This window comes from Gopherus flavomarginatus, chromosome 2 (assembly GCF_025201925.1).
Source record: "Gopherus flavomarginatus isolate rGopFla2 chromosome 2, rGopFla2.mat.asm, whole genome shotgun sequence".
Lineage (NCBI taxonomy): Eukaryota > Metazoa > Chordata > Testudines > Testudinidae > Gopherus > Gopherus flavomarginatus.
The window spans coordinates 3,179,755-3,207,589 of NC_066618.1; the positions used below are offsets into that span (position 1 = coordinate 3,179,755).

General features: G+C 49.3%; 2 protein-coding genes across 3 annotated transcripts in view; both read right to left on the reverse strand.

Annotated features, from left to right (window-relative positions):
- LOC127046004 (zinc finger protein 850-like) overlaps positions 1-27,834 on the reverse strand; it is a 58,703-nt gene extending 30,869 nt beyond the window's left edge. The window contains exons 1-4 of the mRNA XM_050942904.1: positions 27,109-27,834; positions 7,933-8,026; positions 5,905-6,261; positions 5,121-5,247 (exon numbers count right to left, since the gene is read on the reverse strand). Of these exons, the coding sequence (XP_050798861.1) occupies positions 5,121-5,247; positions 5,905-6,261; positions 7,933-8,026; positions 27,109-27,179 (649 nt within the window). The 5' untranslated portion in view covers positions 27,180-27,834. The remainder of the gene's footprint in view (positions 1-5,120; positions 5,248-5,904; positions 6,262-7,932; positions 8,027-27,108) is intronic.
- The window catches only part of LOC127045848 (zinc finger protein 777-like), a 33,844-nt gene continuing 31,654 nt past the window's right edge, over positions 25,646-27,835 (reverse strand). Inside the window, exon 8 of one of the 2 annotated variants that reach the window (XR_007772831.1) lies at positions 25,646-26,693. The gene's annotated coding sequence lies outside the window, so the exon portion shown is untranslated. The remainder of the gene's footprint in view (positions 26,694-27,835) is intronic. The other variant, XR_007772830.1, reaches the window with a different exon arrangement.

The window sequence follows — 27,835 nt, forward strand, 5'->3', positions numbered from 1 at the left end:
CTCTCTGGGATGGGTGGAAGGGTGAGTAACGTTTTGTGAAGAGAAGGAAAAACAGATGAGAAAACACATCCAGACAGATGCGATTATACAAGCTGATGGGCCAGGTGCTGTTCACTCCCCTCAATGACTCCGAGTTCGAACCCAGTGCTCACCTGTGCTGGGCTCCTGGGGAATTTCTCTGTCTGCAGAACCCCCCTGGGCCCCGATACACGGCTCCTCCCCTCCTTCAGCCCGGGGCAGGATGGCAGGGTTGGAAATGGCATGGCCTATTGATGGAGACAGAGATGAGGGGAAACGAGTGTTTTATTCATAGTCACCAGGCCCTTACATGTGATTTTAAACCTGAGCTGAACAGAGGCAGAACTGGTGATCCTCAGGAAAGCAGATCTCTGTTAGGAAATGGACGGCTTTCCCTGGGGGAGCCTAAGGAATCCTCACACTCCTCTTATATTGTAGCCTGCAGGGTCACACAGCTGCCCCTGCCATGCCCACTTCTCATCCTCTTGTCTCAGTGGGTTCACTTCTGCCTGGGCAGAGGTTAGGGCAAAAAGGGGGCGTGGCAGGGGCTGAGACAGGGCGTGGCTGGCATGTAGTTTTTAAAGTGCAAATCCAGTTTATGAAAACAATGCGCCTGGCAGGTAATTTGAGGGCTCTGAGAGACTCCTATTGCCAGCCAGGAGTAGCAGATCACCTGAGTGTGCTCTGGAGCTGCACTTCCAACAAGGAGTTCGGTGCCTCATATGCTGACCACAGGGCGCTTCCTGGCTCACTGGCCTGCAGCCCCGCTCCTCTCATCTTCCTTCAGCTTGTTGGATGACAAGTAACAAAGCACTGGGCTCAGCAGCCCTGCCGATGACTCTCACACAGCCCTCACCCAAACCCTGCACTGTCAAGCCCTTACAGTGGACGTGTGGGTTTGTGATACTTGGTAGAACTCACCTGTGCTGGGGTCCACAGGGATTTCTCTTTCCACCAGCCCTTCCTTCTTCTGGACTCTTTCCTCCAATCCTTCCAGAGATTCCCACTGATCCCCGACACACGGCTCCTCCCCTCGCTCAATGCGCGATAAAAAGTCTGGCTTAGAAACAGCGTAGTCTGTTCATGGTAGCAGATGTTAAGGGAACATCATGGCCTATTAATATTCATTTCAAATAATACTAAATGATTTTCAACCAGCTCCCCTTCTCTTGGTGAAGCTGATGACAGATCTGAAAGGAGGCCAATACCTAATAAGGATCCTGTAAAAAGAGAATACCATTCCTTATGGAGGTTGGGTGTGCTCCCCAGTAGAAGAGCCGGAGTTCACCACACAGAAGGGGAGGTGATATGCACAGTGGAATATTAACCCATTTGTTTGTGAACCTAACCCTGGACAAAGTCTACAGAGCCCCTTTGAGGCCAGAGCCAGTTCAGGGAGGAATGCTCAATGCTCTATTACCAAGTGACACAAAAGGAGAGGTTACTTAGCTTACAGTAACTTGAGTTCTTTGAGATGTTGTGTCCCTATGGGTGTGCTCACCGTAAGATACGTGCACACCTGTGTACTCTCAACCAGAGACAGCAAAGCAGTATCTGCAGACCTGCACAGAGCAGCCCCTTATGCCTCCAAACAAGAGCCTATAAGGAGGAGTGGACTCGTCACCACTCAATTCCTTCTCTACCACCTAGCAGAGCTGTACAGCTGAGTGGAAGGATGGTAGGAGGTGGAGCATCCATAGAGACAAAGCATCTCAAAGTACTCAAGGTCCTATAAAGTAAGTAACCTCTCCTCCACCTTCAAGTGTATATATGTCCCTATGGGTGCTCCACCAGGGGAGACTCCCAAGCAGTAACTTGATGGGGATGCAAGTCCAAGATTGTTTGGAGGACTGCTTCACCAAAGGTAGTATCCCTAGAAGTAGGTAAGATGGTGGACTGCTTGGTAAAGTTCTGAACAGAAGACCAAGTTGCAGTCCTACACATTTCTCTTATGTGAACATCTTTCAGCAGAGCTATAGCTGTGCAGTGAGCTCTGGGGAGGAGTGTGCTGTTCTAACGGGTTGAAATGCAACCTGAAACTCTTTAGACAGTCTGGGAGTTGAAATAGGTTGTCCATTCCCCGTCTCTGCAGATGACACAAATAATCTTGGAGAAGCCCAGAAGGTCTTAGCCCTGTCAAGGTAGAAAGTGAGATCCCTTCTGACACCTAGTGTAAGTACGCTGGTCTCTCCCCTAGAGGCTTTGGGTAAAACATTGAAGGGCGGCTCTCTTCATTAATGCGGTATTTTGCAGAGACCTTAGGAACAAAGCGAGGATGGGGATGCAGTGTAACATCATCTCTATAGAAGGTAGTAAATGGCGGGTCTGCCATAATGGCACCAAGCTCTCCCACTCTTTGAGAGATGGCTATAAAGAACTAAGTCCTGGGGGAGAAGTGCAGGAGAGAACAGGTGACCATAAGTACAAAGCTGGGGGTCCTCAGGGCACTGAGAACCACATTAAAGTCCCACTTGGGATCCGGAGTCTCTACAAGGAGAAACAAGTTGTGTAGCCCCTTGAGGAATCTGGCATAATAGTGATGTGGGCAAAAACCAAGAAGCCCTCAATGGGTGAGTGGAAGACTGTGACAGCAGCCAAACGTACTTTGAGCAAGGCAAGTTTATAGTGTGGACCTGCCATCAGTATAACTCAGTCACTCAGGGGTGTGGATTTTTCAGAACTCTGAGCAACGGTTATACTGACCTAACCCCCGGTATAGACACTATGTCAAGACGAGGGCTTCTCCCGTCGACGTAGCTACCGCCTCTCACAGAAGTGGATTAACAGGCAGCCCAGGATTTTGGAGAATGGAACCTCTGATGCTTGAGACATGTGCAGAGAACCGCAGGAATGGAAGCTTTTCCACTTCTGAAGGTAAGTTTGCAAGTACTAGTTTTACTGCTAGAGGAGTATTGACTGGACCTTATCCGAATGGGTTACTTCCATGCTCAAAACTCACCTAGAGCGATGTGGTACTGGCAGTACCGGGGCCTCTTTCTGGATGGAGCTCTATACAGTTGTTCACCAAGGTGACCCTAGGGATTCCAGGAAGCTCAACTAACGGGCTGATAGGGGAAGGTTCCCATAGATACTTGCAACGCCTGGATATGGAGCATCTGATGGGGTACTGAGCACTCCTCAAAATAGTGGCTCAGCATGGCTTATAATAAAATAATAATTGGAGATATACCTATCTCCTAGAACTGGAAGGGACCTTGAAAGGTCATCAAATCCTGCCCCTGCCTTCACTAGCAGGACCAAGTACTGATTTTTACCCCAGATCCCTAAGTGGCCCCTTCAAGGATTGAACTCACAACCTTGGGTTTAGCAGGCCAACGCTCAAACCACTGAGCTATCCCTCTCCATATGGAACAATGCTGAAAAAGAACCCTGTACTGAGACGTCAGAGTCCAAAGAACTATTATGCCCTGGGCTGAAAGTGGGAGAACCAGATACGGGTGCCAGTAGCAGAGGCTGGACGTCTGACCGGCGTTCAATCCAGGAGGATTGTGGCTGCAGGTGTCTGAGCGGTACCAGGGAAGGAGCTTTCGTAGAGGTCAGTGATAGAGGAGACGCCGGTTCCTCTGTATGAAAAGGCCATCTGGAGAGAGAAACCTGGAGGGTACTGAAGGGTTACGGTATGCACAAGTCTGAGTTTCTACCAAAGCCTGGACAAGGGCGTAGTGCTGAGATGGTGAGCGTGGTACTGGAGAGGCTTGTAGAGAAACTTCTTTGAACGCCAAGCTCTGGTGCAGGGAAGGCAACAGTACTGGAGTGTGAGAAGGAGGCCTGTGCACATCTCAGTGCCGAGAGGGGTCACTCGGTACAGAGGTATATGACTCCCTGTGCTATTAGAAGACTTCTCTGCATGCTGCTTCTTGTCAGTCCTGGAATCAGACGGAGCCTCAGCTGTGCCCTTCGAGGGACGCGAGGCCTCCTTAGAGTGGGATCTAGTGGGTGACCAACCCCTCTTTCTTGTTTCCCTGATAAGGCAAAAGGCTGCTTCTTCTCAGAAGTCCTCGCCTCTCCAAGTGCTGCTGGAGTGGCCTGGAATGTGGAGGCCAACATACAGAGGAGGCGGCAGGCCCCACTGGGGCTAGTGAGCATTCCGTTAGAAGGAGCTTCAGTCTAGCCTCTCTGTCTTTCCGAGACCTGCCTTTAAACCCGGAACTGCTCTTACACTTGGACAGAACGTGGCTGTCTCCAAAGCAGCTCAAATGCCTGTCACTACAGGGAAAAGACCTGCGGCAGGTTTGGCAGGACTTAAACCCGGGGATCTTTGGCATAATGCAGAGCGTTAATGCAGCAAAACGCATGATAGAAAGAAAAAGGGTGGGGAGATCCCTCCTCTCAAGGCAGCTGTGTTAAAACTAAAAGCAGAAATAAAATAATGATACAAATAAAGCAAAAACTAACAATAAATCACTATGTTGAGAAAGGCAGGAAGCAGAGAACCAGCGGACATGCAACCACTCCATCTCGAGCTGCAGGCAGTTGAGAAGGAACTGAGTGACAGCAGGTCTGCGTCCCTCTATAGCCCGTCATTTGGAGGTGCCATTCTGGCAGGCCTGGGCTTGCAGACGCTGCTTGGTAGTCTCCGGTCAAGAGTGCATGGCGTGTGTGCATCCTACGGTACAGCACCCTATGGACATACGCTCAAAGAACTAGCTGTTACAATGCTAGGACTGAGATTTTAAATCAGCAGAAGTCTGATTTTACCACAGGATGGGATGATCTGGCTCTTTGTGGAAATGAAGGAGGGTCTTGTATTTAAGGCACGGGCTTGCTACTCAGCCCATCTGGGTTCAATTCCTCGCTCTGCCACAGACCCCCTGGGTGACCTGGCAAGTCACTTAAACTTGTCGAATGTGATCTGAAGTCCTTGGAAGTCAATGGGAGACATTTCACATCCTTCAAAGCGTTTGGGAAAACTAGATATTAGAAGAAAAGAGTTTTAAATAGGAGGGTGTGTGATATGAGCAGTCTATCGCTAATGCTCTGGAAAGCAGTGATCCACGGAAATCAAAAGAACTGGAGAATAACCTGCAACGGGAACCAGAGTAGGAACTGTTTCTAATCAGAGAGTGAAAACCGATCCTTACCCAGGGAGATCAGGGTCTCATAGTTCCCCTTCATCACATTCTTGTAAAGCTCTTTCTGCCATTCGTCTAAGTTCTCCCACTCCTGCTCATTGAAATAGACGGAGACGTCATCAAATGTCACCGGCACCTGGAATCACAAGGGTTACAATAAGCTTATTTCTTAGACTGTAACGGCTTGACTCAAAGCCCAGAGTGAATGCCCTTGACTTCCACAGGCTTTGGAGAAGATCCTTATGGCAGGGATTGTATATTATGCTGTGCTCTTTGATGCACCAAGTCTGGACCAACAATTTTAGCAGAAACTTTGAAGAGTCAGGGCCAAAATCAGCTAAAAGACGTGTGTCTCCTGAAAGGTGCAGAGCACCCTCGCCTCCCACTGACTAAATGCAGTATTTGCAGCAAGTAGTCTCTTGAGAGCGTCTGGTTGGCTGGGCACACGGCACTGGCTCTCATCTAGGTTTCCAACCACTGTTTCCAAATTGCAACAGAAGTGATGCATTAATATTAGGAACGTACTTCTTTTCCACATCAGCACTTCCTGGAGGTGAACAGCAAATCAGTGACAGAGTAGGAAACAGAGCCCAGATGTCCTGTACATTATACATAAATGACTGAACCAACTGAGTCTGGCCAGCGAGTTATTGGACATCATGAAGCCCATAAGATCACTCCCTGCATCCACACTCTTATACAGCGGTGAATTAAAGGGCCTGCATCTCAGAAGATAGGAAAACTCGTTCAGTACCTAAGTTTGTACCCCCAACACTAGCTGGGATATTGTTACCTTGGGGACTTCTCCCTTAGTGCCTGGGGGGAGTCTCAGGATCCAAAAGTTCCTGTTTCTCAGCAGGTTCTCCATGTTCTCCAGCCTCCTCTGCAGGAAGTTATTCTCCTGGATCAGAGTTCCCAAAATAGTCCATTTACTCTCCAGCTGGTTACCAAATTCCATCGCTGTCCTCTCACAGTCTGTTAACTTCTTCTCTGTTGTCCCTGTTCTCCCCTCCAGATTCAGTAATCGCGTGGTGTGGGAATTCACCTTCCTCTCCACGGCTTGGATGGCAGCCACTACTGTCCACAAGGAGATCTCTGTAGTGTGATGATGGGCTTTGCTCACAGGAGTGTGTTCACGGACAGCAGGAGCCTGCGTGCAAGAAGAGAAACTGAAAGTCAGTGTCAGGAAAAAAACAGCCTAAGAGCCCTTCAGCGCTATCTGGGGCTGGATCTTCTCCTACAGTCAGGATCCACACAGGGGAAAACTGTTTCCCTTCCTGTACTAAAGCAGATTTGAAACGGAAACCCCACAATGTCTGACTCATATGAAGTACGGAATATTCATAGGCTATAGGGCTACAAGGGACCATTCGATCATCTAGCCCAGTGGTTCTCAAACTTTTGTATTGGTGACCCCTTTCACATAGCAAGCCTCCGAATACGACCCCCTTAGAAACATTCTTGTCTATGTTTAACACCATTATAAACGCTGGCAGCAAAGCGAGGTTTGGGGTGGAGGCTGACAGCTCACAACCCCCAGTCTGAGAACCCCTGATCTAGCCTGACCGGACACAACAGGCCATTCGCTTTTACCCAGTTAGTCCTATACTGGGGCCAGTAACTAGTGCGCTTCTACGGCCAAGAGCTGGTGTTTGACACTGTCCCCAAGCCCGCGCTCTGCACCCCCGGCCGGGCCCTACCGCACCCCAGGGTGCCCATTGCCGGCGGCTCCCCGGAGGCTGAACACAACAGAACGAAGCCCGAACACGATGGAGGGTTTCTCCGGGGCAAGGGAGGCTCCGGCTCCGACCCAGACCCAGACCCTCCCCCGCCGGAGCGGGCCCGGGAACCGGGCTCCTTCCCTCCAGCGCCGGGGCGGGTGTCAAACCCCGGGTGTAACTGGGGAGCAGCGCCGGGCACCGGCCCAGCCGCCCGAACCCCAGCCCGCCCCGGGGCTCCGCCCCCGCCCGGCCGGGCAGCCCCGCGCTCCCCGCGGCCCGGCTCCCGGGGCCCAGGCCGGGCGGGGAGAAGCTCCCGGGGCCCGAGGCTCCCCCGCCCGCCGGGCCCTTACCTGGGCAGCGGCCCGCTCGGCCATGGCCCCCCCGGGCGGGCGGGGCTTCTCCAGCGGGCCCGGCCCGGCCGAGCTCCGCTCCCGCTCCGGGCTGGGCAGAGTCCCGGCGCCGCTACCGGGCGGAGCAGAGCGAGCGCAGCCGGGAGGGAGGGAGGGAGGGAGCCGCGGCCTGGCTGCGGGGCCGGGAGCGGCGGGCGGAGCGGGGCGGCAGCGGCCCCTGGCGGCGGGAATCGCCTCCCTTTCCCCGCCGTCACCGGGCGAGAACAGGCTCCGCCCCCAGGGGACCCGCCCATCCCCGTGTCCTCAGAGCACGGGCGGCCCCGCCAGCCAGAGAGCTCGGGACAGCAATGGGGGGGGCACCTAGTCCACGGCACACGAGTGGGACAAAGGACTGACCCCCTGCTGCTAGCCAGTGCCATGGGCCCCACCTGGGGTGACCCTGAGCTCTCTCCGGGGGGCGCCTTGGCCTGGGGGGCGGGATTCCAGCCAGTAGCAAATTGTCCCCCAGAAAACCACGTCTGGGACGAGAACAAAACAGGGAGTGATGCTTGGGCTACTGGGCCTGCCGTAAAACCTACAGGGAGTGAGGAGGAAAAGGGCTGAAGCTATTTGTAATGCAAAGTTGTTAGAAAGTTTGCTTGGTAGCGTATTGTCAGTGACTTAGGGGGAGTGTTTAAAAGAATCTAAAATAACTCTAGGCCTTTTGGCTCCCTCCTCAGCACCAACCCATTTTTGGATGCTGTGAGTTACCTGCATTTTCCTTCTGAGAGCTGACAGGTAAATTCCCCATTCCCTCTCCCTGGGTTGTAACAGGCTCAGTTCCATCTTTAGCACCCACACTGTGCTGGGGGGATAGGAGATAATAGACACCACGTTTAAAACAAAAGAAGTACTTCTTCACACACCACACAAAGAACAGGAGTACTTGTGGCACCTTAGAGACTAAGAAATTTATTTCAGCATGAGCTTTCATGGGCTACAGCTCACTTCTTAGGCTGCATAGAATGTGTGAAAGTAGAATGAATTATATTGTAAAAATAAGAATGGGTTAAAACGTTGCATGTACCTTTAAGCAAAAATCAGACATGCTGAAATATAGGTGCCAAGAAACATTAGGCATAAACAAGGGTGCTAATGGCAAAACATTAAAAGATCAGTGATAGTTAGTAAGGAAATAAGATATGCATGTTCAACCCAGGTAAACTTATCGGATTCTGCTTCCTTTGTTATCTTATTAAGTTCTTTCCCTTTTATCTGTATAAATAAGATAGTTTGTCTCTTGCATGGTGCTCACATTATCTGGGTGTTATTAGCAGAGCGCTGTGCTAATAAAACAGAGTGGTCTGACAAACTGAGTCCTGAGTCTAACTTTGACAAAATGGAACACATAGACAGAAGATATTTACACATACAGAGAACATGAAAAGGTGGAAGTATGCATACCAACAGGAAGAGGCCAATCAATTGAGATGAGCTATCATGAGCAGGAAAAAAAAAAAAACTTTTGAAGTGATAACTGAGATAATCCATAGAAGGTGTGAGGAGAACTTAACATAGGGAAAGATTCACAAGGATGGACTACAAGCCATCAGGAATAGTATCCCCGATAATATCACGGCTAACCTGGTGGCTGAACTTTGTGACTTTGTCCTAACCCACCACTATTTCACATTTGGGGACAGTATATACTTTCAAGTCAGCGGCACAGCTATGGGTACCTGCATGGCCCCACAGTATGCCAACATCTTTATGGCTGACTTAGAACAACGCTTCCTTAGCTCTCATTCCCTAACGCCCCTACTCTACTTGCGCTACATTGATGACATCATCATCTGAACTCACGGAAAAGAAGCCCTCGAGGAATTCCACCCTGATTTTAACAAATTCCATCCCACCATCAACCTCAGCCTAGACCAATCCACACAAGCGGTCCATTTCCTAGACACTACTGTGCTAATAAGCAATGGTCACATAACCACCACCTTATACCAGAAACCCACTGACCACTATACTTACCTACATGCCTCCAGCTTCCATCCAGGACATACCACATGATCATTGTCTACAGCCAGGCTCTAAGATACAACCGTATTTGTTCCAATCCCTCAGACAGAGATAAACACCTACAAGATCTCTATCAAGCATTCTTAAAACTACAATACCCACCTGCTGAAGTGAAAAAACAGATTTACAGAGCCAGAAGAGTACCCAGAAGCCACCTACTACAGGACAGACCCAACAAAGAAAATAAGAGAACACCACTAGCCATCACCTACAGCCCCCAACTAAAACCTCTCCAGCACATCATCAAAGATCTACAACCTATCCTTAAAGATGATCCCTCACTCTCACAGATCTTGGGAGACAGGCCAGTCCTCACTTATAGACAGTCTCCCAACCTGAAGCAAATACTCACCAGCAACCACACACCACAGAACAAAAACACTAACCCAAGAACCTATCCTTGCAACAAAGCCCGATGCCAGCTCTGTCCACATATCTATTCAAGGGACACCATCATAGGTCCTGATCACATCAGCGACGCCATCAGGGGCTCGTTCACCTGCACATCTATCAATGTGATATATGCCATCGTGTGCCAGCAATGTCCCTCTGCCATGTACATTGGCCAAACCGGACAGTCTCTACGCAAAAGAATAAATGGACACAAATCTGACATCAGGAATCATAACATACAAAAACCAGTGGGAGAACACTCCAACCTCTCTAACCGCTCAGTGACAGACTTGAAGGTGGCAATTTTGCAACAAAAAAACTTCAAAACAAACTCTAAAGAGAGACTGCTGAACTCAAATTAATATGCAAATTAGATACAATTAACTTAGGTTTAAACAGAGACTGGGAATAGTTGGGTCATTGCACTAATTGAATCTATATCCCTATGTTAAGTTCTCCTCACACCTCAATTATCACTTCAAAGGTTTTTTTCTCATTCTGACGATAGCTCATCTCAATTGATTAGACTCTTCCTGTTGGTATGCATACTTCTACCTTTTCATGTTCTCTGTATGTAGAAATATCTCCTGTGTGTTCCATTCTATGCATACGAAGAAGTGAGCTGTAGCTCACAAAAGCTCATGCTGAAATACATTTGTTAGTCTCTAAGGTGCCACAAGCACTCCTGTTCTTTTTGCGGATACAGACTAACACAACTGCTACTCTGAAACACACCACACAGTAAACCTTTGGAAGTCATTGCCAGTGGACAGTGTGAAGGCCAAAATTATAGCTAGGTTAAAAAAAATTAGGTAAATTTGTGGAGGATAGGTTCATCAATGGCTATAGCCAGGATGGCCAAGGGATGCAACCCTATACACTAGATGTCCCTAAACCTCCGACTGCCTGGAGCATCTGGAACTGGCCACTGTTAGAAGACGGGATACTGGGCTAGACGGACCATTAGTCTGACTCAGTAGGGCCACTCTTATGCTCTTATGACATTGGCAATGGGTATTTTTTTGTTTACTAATTGTATTGCTTAAGTAAATAAGGCACCCTCATAGTCTTAAAATTTTGCCTTTAGTTCTCATCAATCACAAAATCAGTTTTTAAAACACAGTATCCAAAATAGAAATGATGATACAGAGGATGGGTTAAACTCAGCAGCCAGAGAGGCACAGAGTGTTATCAAAAGGAAGGCTTTGTTAGGAAAGGGGTATTGTGAGGAATGACAGACATGCTTTGAGGAAAATCTGTGAGGAAAATACAGGTGCTGAGTCTACTCTCACTCATAGTGGTGTAAATTAACAGTAACTCCATTGAAGTCAAAGGAGTAACACTGCCCTACATGATATAAGAGTCAGGCCAGAAGCAGCTGAAATAGGGTAACCGCTATGGGACACAGGCCTTGAGCAGTCTCTGTACAGCGGGGGGACTCCACCCATGTGATGTAGCCACATAAGAGAGATACTTGAATCATTGCCAATGCCACGGGTTCAAAAATCGTGAGTCAGCCCCTCAAAATCATGATTTAAAAACTGATAAATGTTCAGTTCTTCTTTTTTGCCTTCTGAGATTTAGCACCTTCAAGACTAACAGGTTTACGTGGGCATAAGTTTTCATAGGAAGAACACCCACTTCTTCAGATGCATGGAGTGAAAATTACAGGCTGTATTTTTCACTCCATGCATCTGAAGAAGTGGGTTTTTTACCCACGAAAGCCTGTGCCCAAATAAATGTTAGTCTTTAAGGTGCCACAGGACTCCTGGTGGTTTTTGTGGATACACACTAACATGGTTACCTCTCTGATACTTGAGATTTTAGGTTACACTTGGTCACATTTTCAAGTTTTTCTCCACAACAAGGAACAGAAGTGGGGGGGGGAAGTGTGTTGGAGGTGTTAAACAAAAGATTAGAGCCTCCTGTAATCAGTTGCCTCTAAAAGATGAGTATTGAAAAACACCCAGTATCCCAAGACTTGAGACAAGATTGCAAGAGTTAGCAGCATCTTTTCGGGGGGAGTGAAGGTTCTGCTTCCTGATTAGTGTAAACATATTAAAAATCAGTAAGGAGAGAACCAACGCAAGAGGGACTGAAGAAGCATATGAGCAGCTGGAAGGAGAAAGCAAGAGCACCGTCACCACAGTGCCTGTCTCGACACATTGCAGTAGGGTCCATGTTAAAAGTGTGATTTGCTTCATAATGATATTTACAATATCCTGAATGCTGTAGCAGATACCTGCAAGCTCGCTGCGATGTAGCAGTACGTGTCCCTATTGCTGGACTCATTCAAGAGGCCCTGTTAAGCCTTGGGTAACAGTGGACAATGCTAATTACAGTATATACATCAATATAAAATGAAATGAAATGGCCAGGTGGTGTTGCAGGGGAGGTAGGAACAACCGCCTTCTCACTCTGAAGGATGAGGTGACAGTGTTAACGTTAGGTCTTAAGAGTCACGATCAGATTTGTACATGTTACATGGTAATAAGCAGCTCAACTATTTCCCCCCACACACACACCCCACCTGCCCAAGTGAACAGCTCCACTGTGGTGACCTGCCCAGATAGTTCCTGGGTCAGGACTCGGGGAGAACATCTCTTTGAATTTACCGGCAGTACTAACTTCCCATGTGTTCCCAATTCTTTCAGGGCATTTCTCATTATCTCCCTTTTTATTTTACTCCTGAGTCCCTCTTCTACTGGAGTCACTAGAGAATTCACATGACCTCAAGGTGCGTGAAGGCTAAAGCGAGGGTCACATTAGTAACAAGAGCAGACCAGACCTCCGAAACTATATTGGACCTGGGCCATGAGGCTGAACTGGAGATGTCAGCTTATAGCTCAAGCAATTGCAATTGTCTCGTCCAGCGAGGCCCAACGACACGCCTTCTATACAGACTGCCATCCCCCTCTACTCCCAGTCATTCATGTCCCTTCTAGTTCTTCCTCTCCTGGTCTCGTCCGCCTGCCATCATGTGGGGACGTTTCCCAAGCAGAAGTCGGTTCCCCTGCGTGTCCCCATGGTGTCGTTGCTGCATTTTCGGTTGAGAGAGAAGAATCCTCCTCAGCTACTGTCCCTGGTTCCCCTTTCAGGTGGTGACAGAATTTCCACCTCTCCTCCAGGGGCTCAGACACACAGACAGATCTGATGAAGCTCTCTCTAAACCATGGACGTTTCAACTCCTCCTCTTGCCTTTTCTCTGACTAACGCACCTGCTACGTTAACTCCACTGGCTACCACGTATCTTCCATCTTTACAATCAGGAGTCCAGCCTCTGCTCCCTGTCTAGGGCTCTGAGAAACCTCTGGATGCCCTTGCTCTGTGCTGTGGAAACTCTGATGTTCTTTAAGAGATTCCTCATATCGGAAGCTTTTCTCACATGTGCCACACTGATGTGGCCGCTCCCTGACATGGACCTGCTGGTGTCTCTCTAGCTCAGGCTTCCCCATGAAGCTTTTCCCACACTCAATGTGGTGTTTCAGCCCTTCTCCCAGGTCATTACCCTGATGGTTAACAGACTCATCATGGCTTTTAGCAACAGGGCTGCCCTGGTGGGGTCTCTCTTCCACGTGATTTCTTTGGTGCTTCATGAAGCTTCTCTTGAGCATGAAGCTCTTGCTGCACTCAGTGCACTGGAAGGGCCGCTCGCCGGTGTGCAGGCGCTGGTGGCTGAGCAGATAGTCCTTGCGGCAGTAGCTCTTCTCGCACTGGGTGCACTTGTAGGGGCGCTCACCAGTGTGCAGGCGCTGGTGCGAGATGAGCACGGCCTTCTGCCGGAAGCTTTTCTCGCACACCGTGCACTGGAAGGGCCGCTCCCCTGTGTGCACGCGCTGGTGGTTGAGCAGATACACCTTGCGGCTGTAGCTCTTCTCGCACTCGCTGCACTTGTAGGGCTTCTCCCCGCGGTGAATCATCTGGTGTCGCAGCAGGTCTGACTGGCAGTTGAAGCTCTTCTCGCACTCGCTGCACTTGTAGGGCCGCACCTTGGCGTGGCTCCGCTGGTGTTTGACAAAATTCCCCTTCAGCCGGAAGCTTTTCCCGCATTCACTGCAGGCAAAGGGCTTCTCCCCCGGCTGCACCACAAAGCCCTTCAGCAGGCCGAAGTCTCGGTCGCACTGGGTGGATTTCTCCACTCTGATCACTGCAGGGCTAGCTAGCTGTGCAGCCGCTCTCTGCGGTAGGCTCTGCAAAACCTCCTCTTCTGATTTCACCGATGACATCCCTTGCGGCTCCAGCTTCTCCAAACATCCCTTCTGGGGCTTCTCCTTCTCTTTGCTCGCTGTCCCATCATCTGCTAGATTACGGAGAGGGAGACGGGCATTAGGACGGGCTTTGATCTGGAAGGAAACTCCCCTGGCTAAGAGACTTTGTTCAGAAAAAAACTGACACTTTTTAATGGCCCAATAAGAAGTTTATTGCTTCAGTGTATGAGTTCAGCAGACCTGAAGTAGGGCTCATCTTGGCTTGAAATCCTGTGTGCTAGACAGCACAATTTGGGTTGGGTGTCAGGACACTTCTAGCCTACACACTGCCTGCATCACAGCACGACTGATGTTATGAGCCTGAAGCCACCTCTCCAAGCAGAGCGTCGAGGGGCAAACATTCCCCCACAGAAGGCATGGGGGCAGGGTAAAGGAGGGGCCCTGTTCCTCTGCATCCCATCAACCACTCAAAGCTGAAAGACGGCATAACTGCCCCCCATTACTTCGGACAGGTGGGCGCTTGACCGACACCTGCCATCAAGTGACGGCTGTACATTTCCAGTGGGGCTATCTGACTGTAAGCTCTTTGGGGCAGAGATTGTCTTTTTGTTGTGTTCATACAGCACCTAGAACAACGGGGCCTTGATTCAGGACTGCAGTACAAACAGCACTTAGAATAGGAAGTAAACCCAGAATTGGAGGAGTTCTGAGGAGCCGCAGGGAGCTACTCCACTCACCGCCGCTGAGGTGTTTCAGTCCCTTAGGGCCCCACTCCCCCTCAGAGCCAATGGGAGTTTTGCACAAGGGCAGCCAGCCATTGCTCACCCATGCTGCAGCCTGGGAGAATTCTTCTTTCCCCCAGTTCCTGCTGGTCCCCAGCATCCAGCTCTTCCTCTTGTCTGATCCAGAGCAAAGGGGCAGATGTGGAAACTGGTGATTATGTTAATGAGAAACAGCAACAAATTAGTGTGTGTTTTACCAACACCCTTTGACCTCTTTCTGCAAAGGATTTGGGGCTACACCTCTCTGGGATGGGTGGAAGGGTGAGTAACGTTTTGTGAAGAGAAGGAAAAACAGATGAGAAAACACATCCAGACAGATGCGATTATACAAGCTGATGGGCCAGGTGCTGTTCACTCCCCTCAATGACTCCGAGTTCGAACCCAGTGCTCACCTGTGCTGGGCTCCTGGGGAATTTCTCTGTCTGCAGAACCCCCCTGGTCCCCGATACACGGCTCCTCCCCTCCTTCAGCCCGGGGCAGGATGGCAGGGTTGGAAATGGCATGGCCTATTGATGGAGACAGAGATGAGGGGAAATGAGTGTTTTATTCATAGTCACCAGGCCCTTACATGTGATTTTAAACCTGAGCTGAACAGAGGCAGAACTGGTGATCCTCAGGAAAGCAGATCTCTGCTAGGAAATGGACGGCTTTCCCTGGGGGAGCCTAAGGAATCCTCACACTCCTCTTACATTGTAGCCTGCAGGGCCACACAGCTGCCCCTGCCATGCCCACTTCTCATCCTCTTGTCTCTGTGGGTTCACTTCTGCCTGGGCAGAGGCTAGGGCAAAAAGGTGGCATGGCAGGGGCTGAGACAGGGCGTGGCTGGCATGTAGGTTTTAAAGTGCAAATCCAGTTTATGAAAACAATGCGCCTGGCAGGTAATCTGAGGGCAGACTCCTATTGCCAGCCAGGAGTAGCAGTTCACCTGAGTGTGCTCTGGAGCTGCACTTCCAACAAGGAGTTCAGTGACTCATATGCTGACCACAGGGCGCTTCCTGGCCCACTGGCCTGCAGCCCCGCTCCTCTCATCTTCCTTCAGCTTGTTGGATGACGAGTAACAAAGCACTGGGCTCAGCAGCCCTGCCGATGACTCTCACACAGCCCTCACCCAAACCCTGCACTGTCAAGCCCTTACAGTGGACGTGTGGGTTTGTGATACTTGGTAGAACTCACCTGTGCTGGGGTCCACAGGGATTTCTCTTTCCACCCGCCATTCCTTTTTCTGGAATCTTTCCTCCAGTCCTTCCAGGGATTCCCACTGATCCCCGACACACGGCTCCTCCCCTCGCTCAATGCGGGATAAAACGTCTGGCTTAGAAACAGCGTAGTCTGTTCATGGTAGCAGATGTTAAGGGAACATCATGGCCTATTAATATTCATTTCAAATAATACTAAATGATTTTAAACCAGCTCCCCTTCTCTTGGTGGAGCTGATGACAGATCTGAAAAAAGGCCAATACCTAATAAGGGTCCTTTAATAAGAGGATACCATTCCTTATGGAGGTTGGGTGTGCTCCCCAGCAGAAGAGCCGGAGTTCACCACACAGAAGGGGAGGTGATATGCACAGTGGAATATTAACCCATTTGCTTATGAACCTAACCCTGGACAAAGTCTACAGAGTCCCTTCGAGGCCAGAGCCAGTTCAGGGAGGAATGCTCAATGCTCTATTACCAAGTGACACAAAAGGAGAGGTTACTTAGCTTACAGTAACTTGAGTTCTTTGAGATGTTGTGTCCCTATGGGTGTGCTCACCGTAAGATACATGCACACCTGTGTGCTCTCAACCAGAGACAGCAAAGCACATACCCAGTATCTGCAGACCTGCACAGAGCAGCCCTTTATGCCTCCAAACAAGAGCCTATAAGGAGGAGTGGACTCGTCACCACTCAGTTCCTTCTCTACCACCTAGCAGAGCTGTACAGCTGAGGGGAAGGATGGTGGGAGGTGGAGCATCCATAGAGACAAAGCATCTCAAAGTACTCAAGGTCCTATAAAGTAAGTAACCTCTCCTCCACCTTCAAGTGTATATATGTCCCTATGGGTGCTCCACCAGGGGAGACTCCCAAGCAGTAACTTGAGGGGAGGCAAGTCCATGATTGTTTGGAGGACTGCTTCACCAAAGGTAGTATCCCTAGAAGTAGGTAAGATGGTAGACTGCTTGGTAAAGTTCTGAACAGAAGACCAAGTTGCAGTCCTACACATTTCTCTTATGTGAACATCTTTCAGCAGAGCTATAGCTGTGCAGTGAGCTCTGGGGAGGAGTGTGCTGTTCTAACAGGTTGAAATGCAACCTGAAACTCTTCAGACTGTCTGGGAGTTGAAATAGGTTGTCCATTCCTCTTCTCTGCAGATGACACAAATAATCTTGGAGAAGCCCAGAAGGTCTTAGCCCTGTCAAGGTAGAAAGTGAGATCCCTTCTGACACCTAGTGTAAGTACACTGGTCTCTCCCCTAGAGGCTTTGGGTAAAACACTGAAGGGCGGCTCTCTTCATTAATGCGGTATTTTGGAGAAACCTTAGGAACGAAGCGAGGATGGGGATGCAGTGTAACGTCATCTCTATAGAAGGCAGTAAATGGTGGGTCTGCCATAATGGCACCAAGCTCTCCCACTCTTTGAGAGATGGCCAAAAAGAACTAAGTCCTGGGGGAGAAGTGCAGGAGAGAACAGGTGACCATAAGTACAAAGCTGGGGGTTCTCAGGGCACTGAGAACCACATTAAAGTCCCACTTGGGATCCGGAGTCTCTACAAGGAGAAACAAGTTGTGTAGCCCCTTGAGGAATCTGGCATAAGTGATGTGGGCAAAAACCAAGAAGCCCTCAATGGGTGAGTGGAAGACTGTGACAGCAGCCAAACGTACTTTGAGCAAGGCAAGATTATAGTGTGGACCTGGCATCAGTATAACTGAGTCACTCAGGGGTGGGGATTTTTCACAACTCTGAGCAACTGTTATACTGACCTAACCCCCGGTATAGACACTATGTCAAGACGAGGGCTTCTCCCGTCGACGTAGCTACCGCCTCTCACAGAAGTGGACTAACTACACTGACTGGAGAAGCTCTCCCGTTGGCAAAGTGGTGTCTTTAATCAAGTGGTGCAACTGCACAGCTGCAGCATTTTAAGTGTAGACCTGCCCTGGGTTCACTGCTAGACCCTGTGTCTTCAAATCCAACAGGCAGCCCAGGATTTTGGAGAATGGAACCTCTGATGCTTGAGACATGTGCAGAGAACCGCAGGAATGGAAGCTTTTCCACTTCTGAAGGTAAGTTTGCAAGTATTAGTTTTACTGCTAGAGAGGAGAACTGACTGGACCTTATCCGAATGCGTTACTTCCATGCTCAAAACTCACCTAGAGCGATGTGGTACTGGCAGTACCGGGGCCTCTTTCTGGATGGAACTCTATACAGTTGTTCACCAAGGTGACCCTAGGGATTCCAGGAAGCTCAACTAACGGGCTGATAGGGGAAGGTTCCCATAGATACTTGCAACGCCTGGATATGGAGCATCTGATGGGGTACTGAGCACTCCTCTAAATAGTGGCTCAGCATGGCTTATAATAAAATAATAATAATAATTGGAGAAATACCTATCTCCTAGAACTGGAAGGGACCTTGAAAGGTCATCGAATCCTGTCCCCTGCCTTCACTAGCAGGACCAAGTACTGATTTTTACCCCAGATCCCTAAGTAGCCTATTCAAGGATTGAACTCACAACCTTGGGTTTAGCAGGGCAACGTTCAAACCACTGAGCTATCCCTCTCCATATGGAACAATGCTGAAAAAGAACCCTGTACTGAGACCTCAGAGTCCAAAGAAGTATTATGCCCCGGGCCGAAAGTGGGAGAACCAGATACGGGTGCCAGTAGCAGAGGCTGGACGTCTGACCGGCGTTCAATCCAGGAGGATTGTGGCTGCAGGTGTCTGAGCGGTACCAGGGAAGGAGCTTTCGTAGAGGTCAGTGATAGAGGAGACGCCGGTTCCTCTGTATGAAAAGGCCATCTGGAGAGAGAAACCTGGAGGGTACTGAAGGGTTACGGTATGCACAAGTCTGAGTTTCTACCAAAGCCTGGACAAGGGCGTAGTGCTGAGATGGTGAGCGTGGTACCGGAGAGGCTTGTAGAGAAACTTCTTTGACCGCCAAGCTGTGGTGCAGGGAAGGCAACAGTACTGGAGTGTGAGAAGGAGGCCTGTGCACATCTCAGTGCCGAGAGCGGTCACTCGGTACAGAGGTATATGACTCCCTGTGCTATTAGAAGACTTCTCTGCATGCTGCTTCTTGTCAGTCCTGGAATCAGACGGAGCCTCAGCTGTGCCCTTCGAGGGACGCGAGGCCTCCTTAGAGTGGGATCTAGTGGGTGACCAACCCCTCTTTCTTGTTTCCCTGATAAGGCAAAAGGCTGCTTCTTCTCAGAAGTCCTCGCCTCTCCAAGTGCTGCTGGAGTGGCCTGGAATGTGGAGGCCAACATACAGAGGAGGCGGCAGGCCCCACTGGGGCTAGTGAGCATTCCATTAGAAGGAGCTTCAGTCTAGCCTCTCTGTCTTTCCGAGACCTGCCTTTAAACCCGGAACTGCTCTTACACTTGGACAGAACGTGGCTGTCTCCAAAGCAGCTCAAATGCCTGTCACTACAGGGAAAAGACCTGCGGCAGGTTTGGCAGGACTTAAACCCGGGGATCTTTGGCATAATGCAGAGCGTTAACGCAGCAAAACGCATGATAGAAAGAAAAAAGGTGGGGAGATCCCTCCTCTCAAGGCAGCTGTGTTAAAACTAAAAGCAGAAATAAAATAATGATACAAATAAAGCAAAAACTAAGAATAAATCACTATGTTGAGAAAGGCAGGAAGCGGAGAACCAGCGGACATGCAACCACTCCATCTCGAGCTGCAGGCAGTTGAGAAGGAACTGAGTGACAGCAGGTCTGCGCCCCTCTATAGCCCGTCATTTGGAGGTGCCATTCTGGCAGGCCTGGGCTTGCAGACGCTGCTTTGTAGTCTCCGGTCAAGAGTGCATGGCGTGCGTGCATCGTACGGTACAGCACCCTATGGACATACACTCAAAGAACTAGCTGTTACAATGCTAGGACTGAGATTTTAAATCAGCAGAAGTCTGATTTTACCACAGGATGGGGTGATCTGGCTCTTTGTGGAAATGAAGGAGGGTCTTGTATTTAAGGCACGGGCTTGCTACTCAGCCCATCTGGGTTCAATTCCTCGCTCTGCCACAGACCCCCTGGGTGACCTGGCAAGTCACTTAAACTTGTCGAATGTGATCCGAAGTCCTTGGGAGACATTTCACATCCTTCAAAGCTTTTGGGAAAACTAGATATTAGAAGAAAAGAGTTTTAAATAGGAGGGTGTGTGATATGAGCAGTCTATCGCTAATGCTCTGGAAAGCAGTGATCCACGGAAATCAAAAGAACTGGAGAATAACCTGCAACGGGAACCAGAGTAGGAACTGTTTCTAATCAGAGAGTGAAAACCAATCCTTACCCAGGGAGATCAGGGTCTCATAGTTCCCCTTCATCACATTCTTGTAAAGCTCTTTCTGCCATTCGTCTAAGTTCTCCCACTCCTAAGCTTATTTCTTAGACTGTAACGGCTTGACTCGAAGCCCAGAGTGAATGCCCTTGACTTCCACAGGCTTTGGAGAAGATCCTTATGGCAGGGAATGTATCTTATGCTGTGCTCTTTGATGCACCAAGTCTGGACCAACAATTTTAGCAGAAACTTTGAAGAGTCAGGGCCAAAATCAGCTAAAAGATGTGTGTCTCCTGAAAGGTGCAGAGCACCCTCGCCTCCCACTGACTAAATGCAGTATTTGCAGCAAGTAGTCTCTTGAGAGCGTCTGGTTGGCTGGGCACACGGCACTGGCTCTCATCTAGGTTTCCAACCACTGTTTCCAAATTGCAACAGAAGTGATGCATTAATATTAGGAACATACTTCTTTTCCACATCAGCACTTCCTGGAGGTGAACAGCAAATCAGTGACAGAGCTGGAAACAGAGCCCAGATGTCCTGTACATTATACATAAATGACTGAACCAACTGAGTCTGGCCAGCGAGTTATTGGACATCATGAAGCCCATAAGATCACTCCCTGCATCCACACTCTTATACAGCGGTGAATTAAAGGGCCTGCATCTCAGAAGATAGGAAAACCCGTTCAGTACCTAAGTTTGTACCCCCAACACTAGCTGGGATATTGTTACCTTGGGGACTTCTCCCTTAGTGCCTGGGGGGAGTCTCAGGATCCAAAAGTTCCTGTTTCTCAGCAGGTTCTCCATGTTCTCCAGCCTCCTCTGCAGGAAGTTATTCTCCTGGATCAGAGTTCCCAAAATAGTCCATTTACTCTCCAGCTGGTTACCAAATTCCATCGCTGTCCTCTCACAGTCTGTTAACTTCTTCTCAGTTGTTCCTGTTCTCCCCTCCAGATTCAGTAATCGCGTGGCGTGGGAATTCACCTTCCTCTCCACGGCTTGGATGGCAGCCACTACTGTCCACAAGGAGATCTCTGTAGTGTGATGATGGGCTTCGCTCACAGGAGTGTGTTCACGGACAGCAGGAGCCTGTGTGCAAGAAGAGAAACTGAAAGTCAGTGTCAGGAAAAAAACAGCCTAAGAGCCCTTCAGCGCTATCTGGGGCTGGATCTTCTCCTACAGTCAGGATCCACACAGGGGAAAACTGTTTCCCTTCCTGTACTAAAGCAGATTTGAAACGGAAACCCCACAATGTCTGACTCATATGAAGTACGGAATATTCATAGGCTATAGGGCTACAAGGGACCATTCGATCATCTAGCCCAGTGGTTCTCAAACTTTTGTATTGGTGACCCCTTTCACATAGCAAGCCTCCGAATACGACCCCCTTAGAAACATTCTTGTCTATGTTTAACACCATTATAAACGCTGGCAGCAAAGCGAGGTTTGGGGTGGAGGCTGACAGCTCACGACCCCCAGTCTGAGAACCCCTGATCTAGCCTGACCGGACACAACAGGCCATTCGCTTTTACCCAGTTAGTCCTATACTGGGGCCAGTAACTAGTGCGCTTCTACGGCCAAGAGCTGGTGTTTGACACTGTCCCCAAGCCCGCGCTCTGCACCCCCGGCCGGGCCCTACCGCACCCCAGGGTGCCCATTGCCGGCGGCTCCCCGGAGGCTGAACACAACAGAACGAAGCCCGAACACGATGGAGGGTTTCTCCGGGGCAAGGGAGGCTCCGGCTCCGACCCAGACCCAGACCCTCCCCCGCCGGAGCGGGCCCGGGAACCGGGCTCCTTCCCTCCAGCGCCGGGGCGGGTGTCAAAGCCCGGGTGTAACTGGGGAGCAGCGCCGGGCACCGGCCCAGCCGCCCGAACCCCAGCCCGCCCCGGGGCTCCGCCCCCGCCCGGCCGGGCAGCCCCGCGCTCCCCGCGGCCCGGCTCCCGGGGCCCAGGCCGGGCGGGGAGAAGCTCCCGGGGCCCGAGGCTCCCCCGCCCGCCGGGCCCTTACCTGGGCAGCGGCCCGCTCGGCCATGGCCCCCCCGGGCGGGCGGGGCTTCTCCAGCGGGCCCGGCCCGGCCGAGCTCCGCTCCCGCTCCGGGCTGGGCAGAGTCCCGGCCCCGCTGCCGGGCGGAGCAGAGCGAGCGCAGCCGGGAGGGAGGCAGGGAGCCGCGGCCTGGCTGCGGGGCCGGGAGCGGCGGGCGGAGCGGGGCGGCAGCGGCCCCTGCCGGCGGGAATCGCCTCCCTTTCCCCGCCGTCACCGGGCGAGAACAGGCTCCGCCCCCGGGGGACCCGCCCATCCCCGTGTCCTCAGAGCACGGGCGGCCCCGCCAGCCAGAGAGCTCGGGACAGCAATGGGGGGGGGGCACCTAGTCCACGGCACACGAGTGGGACAAAGAACTGACCCCCTGCTGCTAGCCAGTGCCATGGGCCCCACCTGGGGTGACCCCGAGCTCTCTCCGGGGGGCGCCTTGGCCTGGGGGGCGGGATTCCAGCCAGTAGCAAATTGTCCCCCAGAAAACCAGGTCTGGGACCAGAACAAAACAGGGAGTGATGCTTGGGCTACTGGGCCTGCCGTAAAACCCACAGGGAGTGACGAGGAATAGGGCTGAAGCTATTTGTAATGCAAAGTTGTTAGAAAGTTTGCTTGGTAGGTATTGTCAGTGACTTAGGGGGGAGTGTTTAAAAGAATCTAAAATAACTCTAGGCCTTTTGGCTCCCTCCTCAGCACCAACCCATTTTTGGATGCTGTGAGTTACCTGCATTTTCCTTCTGAGAGCTGACAGGTAAATTCCCCATTCCCTCTCCCTGGGTTGTAACCGGCTCAGTTCCATCTTTAGCACCCACACTGTGCTGGGGGGATAGGAGATAATAGACACCACGTTTAAAACAAAAGAAGTACTTCTTCACACACCACACAAAGAACAGGAGTACTTGTGGCACCTTAGAGACTAAGAAATTTATTTCAGCATGAGCTTTCATGGGCTACAGCTCACTTCTTAGGCTGCATAGAATGTGTGAAAGTAGAATGAATTATATTGTAAAAATAAGAATGGGTTAAAACGTTGCATGTACCTTTAAGCAAAAATCAGACATGCTGAAATATAGGTGCCAAGAAACATTAGGCATAAACAAGGGTGCTAATGGCGAAACATTAAAAGATCAGTGATAGTTAGTAAGGAAATAAGATATGCATGTCCAGCCCAGGTAATCTTATAAGATTCTGCTTCCTTTGTTATCTTGTTAAGTTCTTGCCCTTTTATCTGTATAAATAAGATAGTTTGTCTCTTGCATGGTGCTCACATTATCTGGGTGTTATTAGCAGAGCACTGTGCTAATAAAACAGAGTGGTCTGACAAACTGAGTCCTGAGTCTAACTTTGACAAAATGGAACACATAGACAGAAGATATTTACACATACAGAGAACATGAAAAGGTGGAAGTACCCATACCAACAGGAAGAGGCCAATCAATTGAGATGAGCTATCATCAGCAGGAAAAAAAAAAAAAAACTTTTGAAGTGATAACTGAGATAATCCATAGAAGGTGTGAGGAGAACTTAACATAGGGAAAGATTCACAAGGATGGACTACAAGCCATCAGGAATAGTATCCCCGATAATATCACGGCTAACCTGGTGGCTGAACTTTGTGACTTTGTCCTAACCCACCACTATTTCACATTTGGGGACAGTATATACTTTCAAGTCAGCGGCACAGCTATGGGTACCTGCATGGCCCCACAGTATGCCAACATCTTTATGGCTGACTTAGAACAACGCTTCCTTAGCTCTCATTCCCTAACGCCCCTACTCTACTTGCGCTACATTGATGACATCATCATCTGAACTCACGGAAAAGAAGCCCTCGAGGAATTCCACCCTGATTTTAACAAATTCCATCCCACCATCAACCTCAGCCTAGACCAATCCACACAAGCGGTCCATTTCCTAGACACTACTGTGCTAATAAGCAATGGTCACATAACCACCACCTTATACCAGAAACCCACTGACCACTATACTTACCTACATGCCTCCAGCTTCCATCCAGGACATACCACATGATCATTGTCTACAGCCAGGCTCTAAGATACAACCGTATTTGTTCCAATCCCTCAGACAGAGATAAACACCTACAAGATCTCTATCAAGCATTCTTAAAACTACAATACCCACCTGCTGAAGTGAAAAAACAGATTTACAGAGCCAGAAGAGTACCCAGAAGCCACCTACTACAGGACAGACCCAACAAAGAAAATAAGAGAACACCACTAGCCATCACCTACAGCCCCCAACTAAAACCTCTCCAGCACATCATCAAAGATCTACAACCTATCCTTAAAGATGATCCCTCACTTTCACAGATCTTGGGAGACAGGCCAGTCCTCACTTATAGACAGTTTCCCAACCTGAAGCAAATACTCACCAGCAACCACACACCACAGAACAAAAACACTAACCCAAGAACCTATCCTTGCAACAAAGCCCGATGCCAGCTCTGTCCACATATCTATTCAAGGGACACCATCATAGGTCCTAATCACATCAGCGACGCCATCAGGGGCTCGTTCACCTGCACATCTATCAATGTGATATATGCCATCGTGTGCCAGCAATGTCCCTCTGCCATGTACATTGGCCAAACCGGACAGTCTCTACGCAAAAGAATAAATGGACACAAATCTGACATCAGGAATCATAACATACAAAAACCAGTGGGAGAACACTCCAACCTCTCTAACGGCTCAGTGACAGACTTGAAGGTGGCAATTTTGCAACAAAAAAACTTCAAAAACAAACTCTAAAGAGAGACTGCTGAACTCAAATTAATATGCAAATTAGATACAATTAACTTAGGTTTAAACAGAGACTGGGAATAGTTGGGTCATTGCACTAATTGAATCTATATCCCTATGTTAAGTTCTCCTCACACCTCAATTATCACTTCAAAGGTTTTTTTCTCATTCTGACGATAGCTCATCTCAATTGATTAGACTCTTCCTGTTGGTATGCATACTTCTACCTTTTCATGTTCTCTGTATGTAGAAATATCTCCTGTCTGTGTGTTCCATTCTATGCATCTGAAGAAGTGAGCTGTAGCTCACAAAAGCTCATGCTGAAATACATTTGTTAGTCTCTAAGGTGCCACAAGCACTCCTGTTCTTTTTGCGGATACAGACTAACACGACTGCTACTCTGAAACACACCACACAGTAAACCTTTGGAAGTCATTGCCAGTGGACAGTGTGAAGGCCAAAATTATAGCTAGGTTAAAAAAAATTAGGTAAATTTGTGGAGGATAGGTTCATCAATGGCTATAGCCAGGATGGCCAAGGGATGCAACCCTATACACTAGATGTCCCTAAACCTCCGACTGCCTGGAGCATCTGGAACTGGCCACTGTTAGAAGACGGGATACTGGGCTAGACGGACCATTAGTCTGACTCAGTAGGGCCACTCTTATGCTCTTATGACATTGGCAATGGGTATTTTTTTGTTTACTAATTGTATTGCTTAAGTAAATAAGGCACCCTCATAGTCTTAAAATTTTGCCTTTAGTTCTCATCAATCACAAAATCAGTTTTTAAAACACAGTATCCAAAATAGAAATGATGATACAGAGGATGGGTTAAACTCAGCAGCCAGAGAGGCACAGAGTGTTATCAAAAGGAAGGCTTTGTTAGGAAAGGGGTATTGTGAGGAATGACAGACATGCTTTGAGGAAAATCTGTGAGGAAAACACAGGCACTGAGTCTACTCTCACTCATAGTGGTGTAAATTAACAGTAACTCCATTGAAGTCAAAGGAGTAACACTGCCCTACATGATATAAGAGTCAGGCCAGAAGCAGCTGAAATAGGGTAACCGCTATGGGACACAGGCCTTGAGCAGTCTCTGTACAGCGGGGGGACTCCACCCATGTGATGTAGCCACATAAGAGAGATACTTGAATCATTGCCAATGCCACGGGTTCAAAAATCGTGAGTCAGCCCCTCAAAATCATGATTTAAAAACTGATAAATGTTCAGTTCTTCTTTTTTGCCTTCTGAGATTTAGTACCTTCAAGACTAACAGGTTTACGTGGGCATAAGTTTTCATAGGAAGAACACCCACTTCTTCAGATGCATGGAGTGAAAATTACAGGCTGTATTTTTCACTCCATGCATCTGAAGAAGTGGGTTTTTTACCCACGAAAGCCTGTGCCCAAATAAATGTTAGTCTTTAAGGTGCCACAGGACTCCTGGTGGTTTTTGTGGATACACACTAACATGGTTACCTCTCTGATACTTGAGATTTTAGGTTACACTTGGTCACATTTTCAAGTTTTTCTCCACAACAAGGAACAGAAGTGGGGGGGGGAAGTGTGTTGGAGGTGTTAAACAAAAGATTAGAGCCTCCTGTAATCAGTTGCCTCTAAAAGATGAGTATTGAAAAACACCCAGTATCCCAAGACTTGAGACAAGATTGCAAGAGTTAGCAGCATCTTTTCGGGGGGAGTGAAGGTTCTGCTTCCTGATTAGTGTAAACATATTAAAAATCAGTAAGGAGAGAACTAACGCAAGAGGGACTGAAGAAGCATATGAGCAGCTGGAAGGAGAAAGCAAGAGCACCGTCACCACACTGCCTGTCTCGACACATTGCAGTAGGGTCCATGTTAAAAGTGTGATTTGCTTCATAATGATATTTACAATATCCTGAATGCTGTAGCAGATACCTGCAAGCTCGCTGCGATGTAGCAGTACGTGTCCCTATTGCTGGACTCATTCAAGAGGCCCTGTTAAGCCTTGGGTAACAGTGGACAATGCTAATTACAGTATATACATCAATATAAAATGAAATGAAATGGCCAGGTGGTGTTGCAGGGGAGGTAGGAACAACCGCCTTCTCACTCTGAAGGATGAGGTGACAGTGTTAACGTTAGGTCTTAAGAGTCACGATCAGATTTGTACATGTTACATGGTAATAAGCAGCTCAACTATTTCCCCCCACACACACACCCCACCTGCCCAAGTGAACAGCTCCACTGTGGTGACCTGCCCAGATAGTTCCTGGGTCAGGACTCGGGGAGAACATCTCTTTGAATTTACCGGCAGTACTAACTTCCCATGTGTTCCCAATTCTTTCAGGGCATTTCTCATTATCTCCCTTTTTATTTTACTCCTGAGTCCCTCTTCTACTGGAGTCACTAGAGAATTCACATGACCTCAAGGTGCGTGAAGGCTAAAGCGAGGGTCACATTAGTAACAAGAGCAGACCAGACCTCCGAAACTATATTGGACCTGGGCCATGAGGCTGAACTGGAGATGTCAGCTTATAGCTCAAGCAATTGCAATTGTCTCGTCCAGCGAGGCCCAACGACACGCCTTCTATACAGACTGCCATCCCCCTCTACTCCCAGTCATTCATGTCCCTTCTAGTTCTTCCTCTCCTGGTCTCGTCCGCCTGCCATCATGTGGGGACGTTTCCCAAGCAGAAGTCGGTTCCCCTGCGTGTCCCCATGGTGTCGTTGCTGCATTTTCGGTTGAGAGAGAAGAATCCTCCTCAGCTACTGTCCCTGGTTCCCCTTTCAGGTGGTGACAGAAGGAAGTCCACTGCCTGGGTTTCCACTTCTCCTCCAGGGGCTCAGACACACAGCCAGATCTGATGAAGCTCTCTCTAAACCATGGACGTTTCAACTCCTCCTCTTGCCTTTTCTCTGACTAACGCACCTGCTACGTTAACTCCACTGG